The sequence below is a fragment of the Patiria miniata genome, unplaced genomic scaffold (assembly GCF_015706575.1).
Source record: "Patiria miniata isolate m_02_andy unplaced genomic scaffold, ASM1570657v1 HiC_scaffold_2, whole genome shotgun sequence".
Lineage (NCBI taxonomy): Eukaryota > Metazoa > Echinodermata > Asteroidea > Valvatida > Asterinidae > Patiria > Patiria miniata.
The window spans coordinates 12799097-12813606 of record NW_024037058.1 but is presented as its reverse complement, the minus strand read 5'-3'; the positions used below and the strand labels follow the sequence as shown (position 1 = coordinate 12813606).

The window sequence follows — 14510 nt, the reverse complement described above, 5'->3', positions numbered from 1 at the left end:
TGATGTCCGAATTCGTCATCGAGGGCTTTGACCTGCATGGAACGTTCGCCTTCCACCTGTTCCTTGTTCTATGTTTAGATCATTTCCAGGCTCTGAGGTTATGCAACCATAGAGCAACCTTGGAATGATGTAACCTAAACTTTGACTATTAACGCATCATTCCAAGTCAAATCGGTGTGCATGTGTACAGTATACTGCATGTACATGTACTGCTGGGGAGGAATCTGCCCTGATCTTTTCACCTTTTTTTCAAATTTCAAGGCAAAAGAGTTTTTCCCCACTGACCGTGCATAGCAAGTGTCAATATTGTATACCTATTTCTCCATAGTATACCGTTGTTTGAAAAAAAATTTGAAATAGGAAGCAGAGGCGGATCCTGGAATTTTTTGCAGGGGGGTGGGGGTGTCAGGCCCCTTCAGATTTTACAATGTCCAATTGTTGCGAACAGGCACGCAATTATTATTACCATGGTATTACTATTACTGTTATAATTTATTACTGTTTTGTTTTTCGGTGTCAGAGCAGGGGAAGGGGTTTCGACCCCCCCCCCCCCCGCATCCGCGCCTATGATTCTATGAAGATACACTTAGGTACAATTGCTTAACTATGCTGGGCAGCAATTTGCAGATTATGTGGATGTTTCTAGGTGTATATTATGAATTTCAGTCGCCATTTGAAATACAAGACTTGGCCAGGGTTGAAACTTCAGCACTGAACCCTCAGTATTGAGATATCGGAACGACCTTCGTTTCAGTTTCAACAACAGGGAAATCCCCAGGCCCAAATATCAAATAATCATAACAAATTATGACATGCCACGTGACTTTTCCCAAAATTTTGGGAAAAGTCACACGACCTGCAAGAAAACTCCAGCTGTTTTAGTGTTTATATCACATGTAACAGTTCACGTGATACCGAAGGGTTAATTATAAAATTCAGGCAAAGCTATTCAGGTTGCTTTTTTTTTTTAAAGCAAATTCAGTGGAGAGCTAAAAATGTACATTTGGGGGGGGGGGCGGGTTTTTTTTTTGGGGGGGGCATTCTCTTCAGCTATTCCTCGTTGCGTTATATACATCATGCTCATGCATAGACCAACTCCAACATTCTTTTCTGTTAACTTGTGTAACAACAATGAAGGAATTGTGTAACTTCTCATATCAGGTGTGAAATTTTAATTGACCTTCCTGTTTGGTGAGGAGTTTGCTTTACTTTGTATGGGTTTGACTTCTTCCATGGGGATTACAAGCAAGGCGCTAATTGGAAAGCATGCACGCGGGCAGCGCGTGATTTATGTCTACCGCGGGGGAAGAGAACCGAGATCACCACCTAAACTTTGCCAGCAGCAGCTGTGGCTGTTTATTAGCGTGTTACATAATTCTTTCTCCCTGGTTCCTGTCTGATGCTTATCTCTCCCGGCATCCCATCTTGCCTCGCCTGGGGTTCGAAAGTCCTTGGTTGATCCCCCGACCTGAAAATCATCAGTTCCTCCAGGAGTGCTCCACCGGTGCGGACCCATACCCGCCGACCAGCCCGGTGACATACCGGCAAGTAATCTCCTCCCATCGCAACGTATCCAGGAGACAAGCATCCTGAGCAGCGGAGCAGGTGAGTTTTCAGGCAACTCTCTTACTTTCAAAGAGTGACGCTGGGACCAGATGATTTACAGTGTACATTACCCCAAAAAGTATGTTACAAATTTGGAGAGAAAAAATACTCCAGCGGAAACGCGAATGAAAACTTGAATTTTACCACATGCTGTAGATCGTCTTCTCACTGGTTTACACTGGATATTTTAATGAATATCGTCGAATTTCGAAGTTAAGATGATTGCTCCTTTTTGCTGTGTTTTTAGGGTTGGTTGCCGTGTAATTTGCCGTGTTTATAATGTTTGACTTGCCCTTCATGTTGTTGGCTGTTGGAAGAGAGTCGGATCATGCTTGAAGGCATGCAGAAAGGTCTGAAGGTTTTTTTTTTATTTTGAGCACTAATACAGTATTTATTTCGCTCTGAAAGTACAACGACACTTGAGGTTATGCGAAATTACATGAAGTAGTTTGCGTTGCAGTTTTTTATTCTTTGCAAATTGTTCATTCGATCATTCTGCTTCCTAAAAAGTGTCCGAAAATTTAACTCTTTTAAAACTCTCTTTTAAAACAACTGTCAAATACCCCTGCCGCTTCCCCTCTTTGTAAAGGGAACCATTGTAAAGAATATTGACCTGTTCTCTTAAACTTGTCACTAAGTTACCAAGTTCCTATTCTTGTGAGTTCTACTATGGCGAGGTCTAGGCTAGGCACACGTAACACGTCTGTCTCGATAAAAAAAAGTATGAGATTTTCCCTTCGGTAAAAAAAAGGGGAAATTTGTAATGTCTTGGCCTTTCATTAAGGGTTGGTCTTATCGTCATGAAACTTGACTGGTGGGAAGCTAGATGACATCAAAATGCAAAATCGAAAGTGACGTCAAGACATGCAAGATGACGTTATCAACTTATTTTTAATATTATTTATTATTATTTTTACTAGCTCAATATTACTTTTATAAACTTTCAGGCATGCAACTTTTCCTCGGATCAGCTGATTTCCTCTTTTTTTTACTTCCCATGCATGTGTGCCATTGAATATAGAAAAACACTGTACAAAGTCTTGGAAAGATTTGAATTTCCTCTTTTTTATGACTTCCCAGTTGCATGCCTGAACTTTGAACACAAAATTATATTTTACCAGACTGCACATCGGCAAAAAAACATAAAGTTATACAAAAATGATAATGCGGAAAAGCCCTATACCTCCAGTTTAATTTGATTTTTTTTTCACTGGAGTGGAATATCCTTGTTCTATCGACCTGCCCAGCTTTTACTCTGAATCGTGCTAGCAATAGTAGCATGGCTAGGGTCCAGCAATTAGTGTAGGTAGAGCCATGGAGGAAGGAGCAGAGGAATTCCAGTATTACATAACTTGACCACATGGCGGGGATCGCGTGGGCAGCAAGGCCCCATGCATGTGCATGAACCTTTGGGCATTATCAGAGCAGTTATATAGTTTAAAGCTGTTTTAAATATTCGAAGAGTAAGTAATTTAATTGACAAACTGCGAGGCAAAAAGGTTAACACTTCTTATTATTCTCAAATGAATATTCTCAAACGAAATTACGAATTTTATACATTCTGTAGTAGAACCGGAAAGGTAAAATCATGAAACATCACACTTAATTGTTTGGTTAGTTTTGGGTTTGGAGCTGGACGTATTTTCGACAACATAGGGTGCGTTAAAAACAAAACCATACCCAAATGTCGGGACCATTGGTTTAGTGACGTTCTGCTTGTAGCACTTTCAAAATCTAGGAATATAAACGCTCAATGTAAGAGCTTGCTTTTACTACAAGAATCATTCAAATCACTCGTGTAGTTTTCAAGTTACGACTTACGGACTTTTAAACACAACCACCATTGTAAAGTTCTCAAATCTCCTTTGGGAAGATGGCTACCTCCATGGTTTGATAGTGTGTCGTTACAACAAACGTTTCTGAAAAAAAATCTAACACTGAAAATTTCGGCCTGTAATTGCACAAAACTGGAAGTTTTATATTGAGTGTACTTTTTGAATGTAAGCCTATTTGTTTCATGCATTCAAACTCGAATTCGTCTATTAGGCCAAAAAAAAAAAAGTCTCCGGTTTCTGGTATGAGAATACCAGAAAATGATCGAGAATAAGCTATGTGGCCTCTCTGGACTCCCATCTATTTGCACTAAGTCTAGTCGGGCACCATTTGCAGTCATCAGCCTACATTTTGAGGCAAAAAAATCATGTAAAAAAAAAAAAAGCCGCGTCGCCGCACCACTGACTTTTTGGGCAAGCTCCAAAAGACAACTCGTACCCGAGACAACTCGTACCCGAGACAACTCGTACCCGAGACAACTCGTACCCGAGACAACTCGTACCCGGGACAACTCGTACCCGGGACCATTCGTACCCGGGACCACTCGTACCCGGGACAACTCGTACCCGAGACAACACGTACCCGTCTGAAAATAAAACACTGTGCAGCGTACTCGTATCTGTGCCTTACTTGTGCCGACTGTTATCATACTTATTTTCAACCAATTATTATTCAATTATTTTATTTCCGTTTTTCATTTTTAAATAGAGAAGAAGTTTTTCATTCAAATAGGTCTCTCTGTTGTTGGCCTGAAGATTTTTTTTTTTAATACTGTTTTATTTTCATTCCGTTTCAGAAACTCTGATGCAATCTCTTTTTGGGATGCAATACTTATTTAGTAATGCAATAACTGAAGATCAAATAAGTTACGAGCAAACTCCGCCCGTTATAGCCCTGCAAACGGGAACACAATGACGCGTGAAACATGGCATCTCACGCTACTCACTAAGCTAACAATTCTAATTAAGTGACTTTTGAATTATTTCACATAATTATGCAAAAGACTGACACGCTACTGGGATTGTTGATGGTTATCAAAATTAATGTTTTATAAAAAGTGTAGAAGGTGACATATATAACATTTTTATAATTTTAATGAATCGGTCCACTTATTTTAGAAATAAGTTTTCGCAATAAATGAAAATGAAGATCAAATAAGTTACGAAGCTCATGATTGCTATAGCTCCTTCCGCGAATTCGGCGAACTCCGCGATCATCGGCCAGCTGTTAGAATCTCTCCAGAACAATCTCTTGCTTGTCACCACTGGCAATTCCCCAAAACTCAACGGCTTTTGTTTTCCACATCTTCGGATTTGTCAATTACATCTAAGGCCAAAAAAAAAAGTCTCCGGTTTCTGGTATGCGCGCGCGTCGCCGTAGCCATGCGCGTCGGCAAAATGAAAAAGTTTTTTTTTCAATGAAAGATGATGTCTCAAAACCGCCAAACTCACTGGTTTGACTGGAATTCTGCTGCTGCGCAATTTCAACGTGTTTTTAGATGGGGTTATGATCGAGAATAAGCTTTATGTGGCCTCTCTCGACTCCCATATATTTGCACTAAGTTTAGTCGGGCACCATTTGCAGTCATCAGCCGACATTTGAAGCAAATTTGAAGCCAAAAAGTCGGGTAAAAAAAAAAAAAAAGCCGCGTCGCCGCACCACTTTTTGGACAAGCTCCATACCAGAAACCGGAGACTTTTTTTTTTGGCCTAACTAAAAAGGAACAGAAAAGTAAATGGTAAGAAAAGTACAAGGTACGAGTCGTCCCGGGTACGAGTTGTCCCGGGTACGAGTCGTCTCGGGTACGAGTTGTCCCGGGTCACAAATTTGGGGTACGAGTCGTCCCGGGTACGAGTTGTCCCGGGTACGAGTTGTCCCGATACCCCTCCATACCAGAAACCGGAGACTTATTTTTTTTTGCCTTAGCACTCTGTTTTCCTTCCATGACTGAACGTACACAATGAACATGTACGTGCCTACATGAATTCCCTAGTCGGTAGTGTAAAAAGGAAAATTTGATATGGTGCAAGTTTTCATTATTTTGATTCCGCGCACGAGTTCAAAATTAAGAGGGTACGACTTGACTCGGGTACGAGTTGACTTGGGTACGAGTTAACCTGGATACAAGTTAACTCGGGTACAAGTTGACTTGGGTACGAGCATACCTGGATACAAGATGACTCGGGTACAAGTTGACTTGGGTGTAAATTTTGGGGTACGAGTTGACTCGGGGTATGAGTTAACCCGAGTACGAGTTGACTCGTTACCCCAGGGAGATGTCGCATATTCCAGTATAGGTCGAACCAGTATAGTGTAGGCTGCTTCTTTAATAACGGAAACATTACACAACCACGCATTCCGTTTGATTATAGACCTAATATCTTCAGGGATTTTTGGTGACATCAGAGACATGCGTTGTCCAGGACATAAATGTTTTTGAAAGTCGACACTTTGCAGATCTTGCCATTAAAGCCGCGGTAGATAGTTTTTTTTTGGTCCCCGGGTTCTAGATAGAGAATTACACTTCTTCGGGTTGAATACCATCACCCATTTTGAATGCCATGATTTTAGTTTATGAAGATCTTGTTAAAGTTGGTGTTTATCAGTATTGAGATTGAGACGGTCATCTGCAAAGAGCCGAATCGTTTATTGTATTCGCCTAAAATGTGATTCCTTATTTTTGTTATATCATTCGGAATTGCCAATATTGATAATATCCTCCTTGGAACGACTGACAACCATTCAAGCAACCTTGTTCTGTTTCCTTGTTCTATGCTTACAGTCAACAAAATCTTGCATGACGTTATTTTTAAATTTCACGTTTTTGACTCTTCATCTTTCACACCAAGCATGCGTAGAGTGAGGCAAAGCCGTTTCATCGAGCAGATGCGAATGTAGCCATAACTGACCGTTGTAGGGAATTTCAAAAATGTTTGGCGAAAGTTTCGTCTGTTATGGATCAGTGTATGTCTTTTTTCGGGGGAGGCGCGGGGGGGGGGGGGGGGTTCCGGGACAACGTCATAAACCTTTACCATGGGTCCAACCAAGATTGGTGTTGGTTGGACCCATGGTTAAGGTTGGACCCACTCTATGTTTAGTAAGTCTTTTTTTCTCCAGATATCTCTGCCAGAATTTGTATCGCGCCGTTTAGGTTAATTTGTTTTCGGCTCATGTTTTGCGTGCATGTTTGTTTTAACACTAATTTAAAGGGAAAAAAATAACGTACTCCACGTTTCAAATACATGTCATGTACAAGTACATGGTGTAAACTGAGCATGGCCTTGACGTGAACAGGGCTTTGGAAAATAGGACTTATGAAACCCTTTGTTAAACGGATGACGTTACTTTTACAGTTATGCACCTCATATTCCAGGGGAAAAACTGTCATCGTATTTTGGTATCACTTGGGTCGAGCTTGTATGTCCACGGATATTCTTCAGCCCACTTCCCGCGACACCCCCCCCCCCCCCAACGAGGAGCAATAGACAAACAACCTATCAACATTCTTCGGAAATACACACGTGCTTTTGTTAAAAAATCTGTCCAGGGAAAATCCAAAGTGAAACCTTTCGCTCAATTAAACAAAGCAGATGTAGACAACTGGCATTGAGTAATTATATACATCATTTTCGTGAAATTTTCATCCTCAAACGTGTATGTAGCGATGCTGCCACCCACTCTACACCCTTATAAAATGTGTTGTCGAACCCTAACGTAACCTATGAAATTAAGGGTCAGCTTACATGTTAAACAAAAAGAGGTCCCCTTTCTTTGGTATATAACAACTACATGTAACGTGGCTTGGAAAAGATACCAAGAAAATAAAGGAAACTATACCCAGGCACGGATGCTTTTGAGTTGCCTCAATGCATCGAATAAACGTAGAGTGTTACTGAATGTAATCTTCCGGCCTAAGCCTATTCATTGGGTAGGCATCATAAACCATGGAGCTATAAAACACATAGCTCCATGCATAAACTAACTGTGAGTAACAGGTGTAAACATGCATGCATAATAGGCGTCAGTGCCACAGCGTTTATCCCTTGAGACGCTGAGTGGTCGCAAGCAATGGTTGGTCAAGAATAAAGATAAGAACTCTGCAAGACAAAATGTTGCTCACTTGCACATTACTGCGCAATAGTCGTAGCCTTGTTGCCATTTTGTGATTGGCAATGAACGACGTTCATTTGATGGTGTCTTCGTATCTCCAGTGCAAGTAGCTGCAAGCGCGGTCGCAAGAAGTGCTGCTTACGCACCTGGAATCCGTCCGCACTCAGTATACAATACGTTCAGAATCGTTTTAGTGACGGTCTGTTTTCATAAATGAACATCATGTAAAGAAAATAAATTTCCAATTTTCCAAATGATCTATGATTACATTATGAGATCGTTTAGACACACCTCCATAAATATGCATGAAAGTGAATACGGAATTGGAGTGTTAAGTAATTCTTCCGGTCGCATTATTAGTCCTTTTTAGATATTAGGGAGGTATTGCTATGATTACATTATGAGATCGTTTAGACACACCTCCATAAATATGCATGAAAGTGAATACGGAATTGGAGTGTTAAGTAATTCTTCCGGTCGCATTATTAGTCCTTTTTAGATATTAGGGAGGTATTGTTTTTTTTAAATTAAAACAATGATTGAAGAGAAAAACAGGGATCAATTTAATACGCATAATATGTAGATAAAATTAATAAACATTCTTAAATTAATTTATTAAAGAAAGCATGAATATAGATGAATAATATCAGTTTCTTTTTAAAGAGAGAAGTAATTCTTCCATTCCCAAAGTTTATGCATAAAATTAATGTCCAATGAATCATTGCAGATAGCTTGCAATGTTCATTTAAATATCGAGATATATACACAGTAGGGTTTCACACAGTAGTGTGAAATGATTTTTCTTTTCCCCTTTTTGTATCATTATGTGAACGAAATGTGTCACAAAAAAACCTGCAGAATCTGGCCTTGTACGATGAACATGTACATGCGGCGCCCGTACGTGTACATGGTACCGTACGTACTTGCGTACATGTACTTCAACGTTGTTAATTGACCAATCACAAAATGGCAACAAGGCTACGACTATTGCGCAGTTGCACATTGGGTTCATCGTTAAACAGGTTTAAACTAACAAATTCGGACTTATACAATGGCTTATATAGGGAGAATTATTTAGTACTGTTCCAACGACAGAGTTTGACGTCTTTCAAATTTTGAATAATTTCTCAAGGATTTCTTTTAGTGAGATTATCATATTTTTTTTGCATAGTTTTTCTCGCTAAATCGATTCGTTAATTCTGGATAACTACCGTTATTTGTGGGTTGCTTAATTTGCGCACAAACAATGCCGCCCTGTAATGTATTAAAGTAATAGACTGCTCCCGCCCCCACACAATCGATTATTTAGAGTGGGCGGGAATCAGTCTACCCTGTTAGAACTGATTTTTGTTGGGTTGCAAATAATTCAAATGTGTATATAATAAAACATTATTCCGTGATTAAACGAGGACCTTTTCGTGACAATAAACTCGAATAAAATGTGTATTGCTATAGAGAACTAGCTATTTCAAAACAAAATCAGGTTTTCACTTTTAAGTCATGTGGGGAGTTAATTTGCGGACTCGTGGGGGGGGGGGGGGGGCAAACTCAACTCCCCATCTGCAGGTCCGATGATTGAATGATGTTCGCCTGCATGCCTACCTGTCACTCCCTTAGCCAGCTAACTAGTATTCATCGCTCGTGAGTTTAATGTAAAGTGTCCCGCCCAATGATTTTAGGGCGCCAATGGGCTTTATTCACGAGTCGGCCATATTAAATTGAAAGCGAGGTAAAAGCTCCATTTTTGGAACTTGCGAATAGAAATGAAAGCAATGACATTCAAGCTTTATACATGTATAAACTGATACCAGTCATGCTCTGATGAATAATTCAAAGTTTGTGATTAATCATACCCTAATGTTTTAAGCCACCTCTAATAAAAAAAAAATGCAGGTGAGGCTTGGAACGCATAAATATTCCGGCGCCATCCCATTCAACACTTTACGATTAATAGAATCATTTAGCTGGAAACACTGTACATGTATATCGAAAAGGCTTCCTCGTGCAAAAAAAAGGTCTATGGCATTGTCTCACTCGATCCCCCAGTAGTTTATCCCAGTGCGATTGTACCACAGACAGAGGTTCTTTATGTCTATGGATTTTACTCATTGCACATAATCTTAGAACAGCGCCCTCTATAGTCAGATCATCGTGTCCACTCCCAAGCCATCCCCCGCCCACACTTTTCGAACTTCCAAGTTGCTGGTCCCCCTGCCCCCTCCAACTGTTGACAATTAATCGCCGCCACTGCACCTTTGCAATGGATAGTACATTTAAGGATTTTGTGCATCTTGTTGTTATTGATGGCTAAATAACATCTTGTGTTTTTCTCTTCGTTGTAACACTAACAGGATGAAGAACACCGTCGCTACATTTCTGTTGCTGCTCATCGCAGAGAAGGTGGCATTAGCGGGAAGTAAGTTCCTTTGAAATTTTATTTCATCATTAAATTCTGAATTAGTCGGGTTTTAGGTGAACAGAACATTCTCACCGATGTATCGGATCAGGAATCGAAAAGCGTTCATCAACGGGGCTGGTTATAGGTCTAATTGCCTTCAGCAGGCGAACGATATTTCAACAATTAAATGACTGTACTTTTAACTCTATCAGAACTGGGGGCACTGTGCCCCCTCCCCTCCTCCCCCCCCCCCCCATGAATTTTCTTGGAATAGCTCCGGAAGGCTTGGGCTAATCGGCATGAGAGTTATTGACTTTTCCTAACTCTGATCGGGGGCCATAAATGGTGCCAAAACAAATACAGATAAAAAAAACTACATGTATTAACAATATTTTTTTTGGGGGGGGGGGGTTTGGGGGGGGGGGGGGCGGAGGCCATTTTCTAAAAAACAATACCCATAATAATATGACTTGAAATTTTTGGGGTCAAAACCGTGTGTTCTCTAGCCATAAGTATCAAGTTTCACTTAATTTATGGTCATGGGACCAACTACAATGCATGCCTGGAATAAAGCGGTCATTAATACCCTTTCTGCACAAATTTATAAATGTAACATTAACATTACTTCATTAGTGCCCATTTTTGGTTGAAAGATGAAATATAATTTTGGGACAAAAACAAACCAAATGATGATTTTTATGATCGATTTAGTTGGATGGATACTGATCTAAAATATTTGTACCAAATTGAAAGCATCAGATAAAAAAATAATAAAATTAGACAAAAACTGCTGTTTTTTTCATCTTGATGGGGAGAAAATGCTAAAAAATACATTGCAGTATTAAAAGTGCCCTTTTGTGGTCAACTCGGCGCAACTACATGACGTAATATTATAGATAACCGACCAAGCAACATTCCTGCCAAATTTAGAGAAAAATGGCCTCCGAAAATGAATGGGGGCACAACACCCACTCCCCCTACCCCGAGAAGACCCAAAATAGCCCGGTCCTGGTAGGGGTTAAGACTAGATCCTTTCGAAGAATAATATTTTATCTCAGTGTTTGGTGAAGTCCGTGATCACAAATTAAAGAACTCCTAAATTTTGCGAAAAAAAGCAACGACTCTACTGCCCTACCCAAGGCAGGGCGTTTGTCACGCGCTCTCTTTCAGTGGATGATTATTGTTTACCCGATGACCCGGGTCACATCCTCCTTGTTCAAAATATTCCTCCTAACTTCGAATATTAGCACCCACCAGAACTGTATATGAACCAGTTCGCTCGTCCTGTTTGCGGGGCGGGGGTACTACGAGCGAATTTGTACCAGCGGCCACAGGGCGAACAGTGCCAACAGTTTTGGACGCATGAGGTCGCTGTGAAGGGCGCATTCTGGGTTCAAACAGTGGAAATATCACGTTTATTGAGGAAATTTAGCAACTTTACTTTCTGTCAAAACTCAAACTTAATCTTTTAATCATAGCAACAAACAAAATAACTTAAAGGGAAAATACAACATTTGCAAACATCAAAAAACGAAATGATCAAATTATCACGAAATACCATACTGGAACAGGATTGTTAGAAATGACAGTCTAAAGCATCCTTTAAAATCGTGGCTCCTGGTGTGCTGACATTTTCAAGAAAAACTGCATTTTTCCAACGCTGGTCGGCCGACCAGCGTTGGAAAAAAACTGGCTTTTTTCAAAAACTGTTCTCAACTTTTCATATTTAGTTTTTTTAATTTTCTTTGCAATTGATTACTCACCTCTGAAGGGGTACAAGCCTGCTAGACTGATTCTCTGACCTTACAATTCCCTAAAGTATATTAAGTGCTCCGTTTCATCTTATTGGGGTCAGGGAACCAGACTACAAGAACATGATAGGTTTTCTTGGTTTTTCCAGCATCTACAAGCCCAAAACGTGAAACATGTCAGTTCAACAATATTTTCTATAACATACTAATCCTCCAAATACATTTATTTCTGAAAATTGAAGCAAAAGCAAATGTTGTACATTCTCTTTAACTTGAACTCACTTCTTTGCATCACCCGCTACAGCGCCCGCAATCACAAAGAAATACGGCATATTGAACAGGCTTAACCGATAGAGGGCTCACTGCAAACCTGACAGTGAAGACAGCTGGTTAACACGTGCTAGCTTTTTGCTGCCTCCGATCGACCCAGAGGCCGCGAGCATGATCAAGGAAGCGGCCGATTTCAAGACGTACTTGTTTGCTTCATGCATTGCTTCATCCATGCTTCATTTTCCCATCATATTCTTTTCGAGCATTCTTTTACTCAACGTTACCAAGTTGAACATGGAAATGAAAAAAGTATGGCCATTTGGCTTGTCCAGTACAAAGGCTATTTTGTGGCCGAATTAAAAGGGAATGTACATCATTGGCTTTTGCTGTAATTTTCAAAAATGAACTATTTTGAGGGGTGAGTATAACAGATCAAATATTGTTACACTGACATGTTTGAAGTTTTGTGTTCGAAAATACTGGAAAAACGAAGAAAAACAAAAATTTCAAGTAGTCTGGTTCCTTGACTCCACTAAAGATAAAATGGATCATTTATAGATGCCGGAAAATTGTAAGATGATGGAACCAGTCTAACTAGCCTGCACCCGTTCATGAACATGTAACCAATAGCAAACAAAATTTGGACTAGAAAAAAATTGGTAAATTTGGAGCAGTATTTGAAAAATAGTTAGGTTTTTCCAACGGTGGTCGGCCGACCACCGTTGGAAATTTATACAAAATACCACTCTTCTTGAAAATGACTTCACACATGGTGCCATGATTTCACAGGATGCTTTAGACTGTCATTTACCAACATCCTAGTAAGGTATTTCGTAAAAAAATGGTAGTTTTGTTTTTCGATGTTTGCAAATGTGGTAATCCTTACTTTTAGGACACCTCTATTTTTTACGAGTTCTGTTCAAAACTGACCTTTGCAGATGTCTGTCCAGTACCAAAGTGACTTTTGCGGGCTAAAGCAGTCTTTAGAAGACAAGAAGGTGTCATTGCCAATTGTTCAGATGTGCCAAGAAGTATCAGAATGTCAATTTTGAGTGTCATTTAGTCAACTGTTTTGGTGAGTCTTTCCCTTCCTATATAGGAACGGGGTCCTAAAAGTAAGGATTACCGCAAGTGTTGTATATTCCCTTTAAGTTGAATTCGTTAAACAATGATTGGCGCCGCAGAATGAAGCGTTGCATATTTTCACATTTAGGCTTAGTTTATAGGTTTTTTTTGCTTTAGAAGCATACTCACCCTCTTTGTAGGCTAATCAGAAAGTGCTGCCTTTTTCAGATGTCTATTTTTCGTGAAATTTCCAGATTCATTTGCACATGTTTGCGTATCAAAATTTTAACGTAAAATTTCACAAAAATGAGACATCTGAAAAAGGCAGCACTTTCTGATTAGCCTATAAAGAGGGTGAGTATGCTTCTAAAGCAAAAAAACCTACAGACTAAGCCTAAATGTGAAAATCAAAATTTGACAAAGTTCGACACGTTTTTGTACATGTGGAAGTGTGGCCTATGTTTACGGAGGTAGTCCAGTAAATTGGCCACATTTATGGGGCTACATTCGAGCATGTTGGGAAAGGTTCTAAACATCTCACTGACGTTGTCATAGCAAAGGACCCCCCCCCCATTTTTTGGAAAGAATGTTGCATTCTGATGCCATTTTGTTCATCATACTATCTCAATGATTGTCAGTTATTGCAAAAATGCTGAAAAAGACATGAATCTGGGACTGAGAAACATTTTCAATTTTGTTAAAAATTAATACTTTGAAAATGCACTGGACTCTCCATTGTGTTAGACTTGGTAGATTCGCAACCAAAAGAAGTGGTGTCTGGATAATTCTTTCCTTTTTCCCCCTTAAAACAATGGGCCTATCAAATGCCCCCCCCCCAATGAAGGGTCAATCTTCTAAACCAGTGTAGTCTTTGGCTTAAATTGAAATCACTTGGCGCCTTAGCTCACACACTTTCATGCTTAAGGCAAAAAAAAAAAAAATCGGTCTCTGGTCAGACTGAAGTTCCGGAATTGATGCTGCGACGTGTTTTTTTGGTGGTTTTTTGGTGGCTTTTTTTTTTTTAAAGCTTGAATTGTACAGACAAGTTGGGTACTATTTTGCTTTTTGGTGTCATTATACATTAGTGTCCTCCATAATTTGCCTTGGTGCCCTTTATCATTTGCCTTGGTGCAATTTCCCATTCCTTGGTGCTCCTTGGTACAAAAATTTGAGGAGGTGCGGCAATAGAGGGCCCTGTTGTAGCTTCCGTGTTAATTTGAAGGAAAAAAGAAAAGTTGACGCGCATGATTAAAATCGACGCGCGCGCTGACCAGAGACCGATTACTTTTTTGGGGGGGCCTAAATGTTGAGGAAAAATCTCATTTAAAATGGACCTGAGACCTCAAACTTGGCTGGTAAAATACTGAGGATAATTTTTCGTTGCCTCATGAAAATTTTGAATAATTTTGTCACTGTGTCTTGCTGCTTTGACACAATGATTAGGAGTATTATAGTGCAGATCCTTTATGAAAATTCTT

At 39.9% G+C, this 14510-nt stretch overlaps 1 protein-coding gene across 1 annotated transcript in view; it reads left to right on the top strand.

Annotated features, from left to right (window-relative positions):
• Nucleotides 1-1333: 1333 nt before the first annotated feature.
• The window catches only part of LOC119726374 (cell surface glycoprotein 1-like), a 30604-nt gene continuing 17427 nt past the window's right edge, over nucleotides 1334-14510 (top strand). The window contains exons 1-2 of the mRNA XM_038198029.1: nucleotides 1334-1605; nucleotides 9900-9964. Of these exons, the coding sequence (XP_038053957.1) occupies nucleotides 9901-9964 (64 nt within the window). The 5' untranslated portion in view covers nucleotides 1334-1605; nucleotide 9900. The remainder of the gene's footprint in view (nucleotides 1606-9899; nucleotides 9965-14510) is intronic.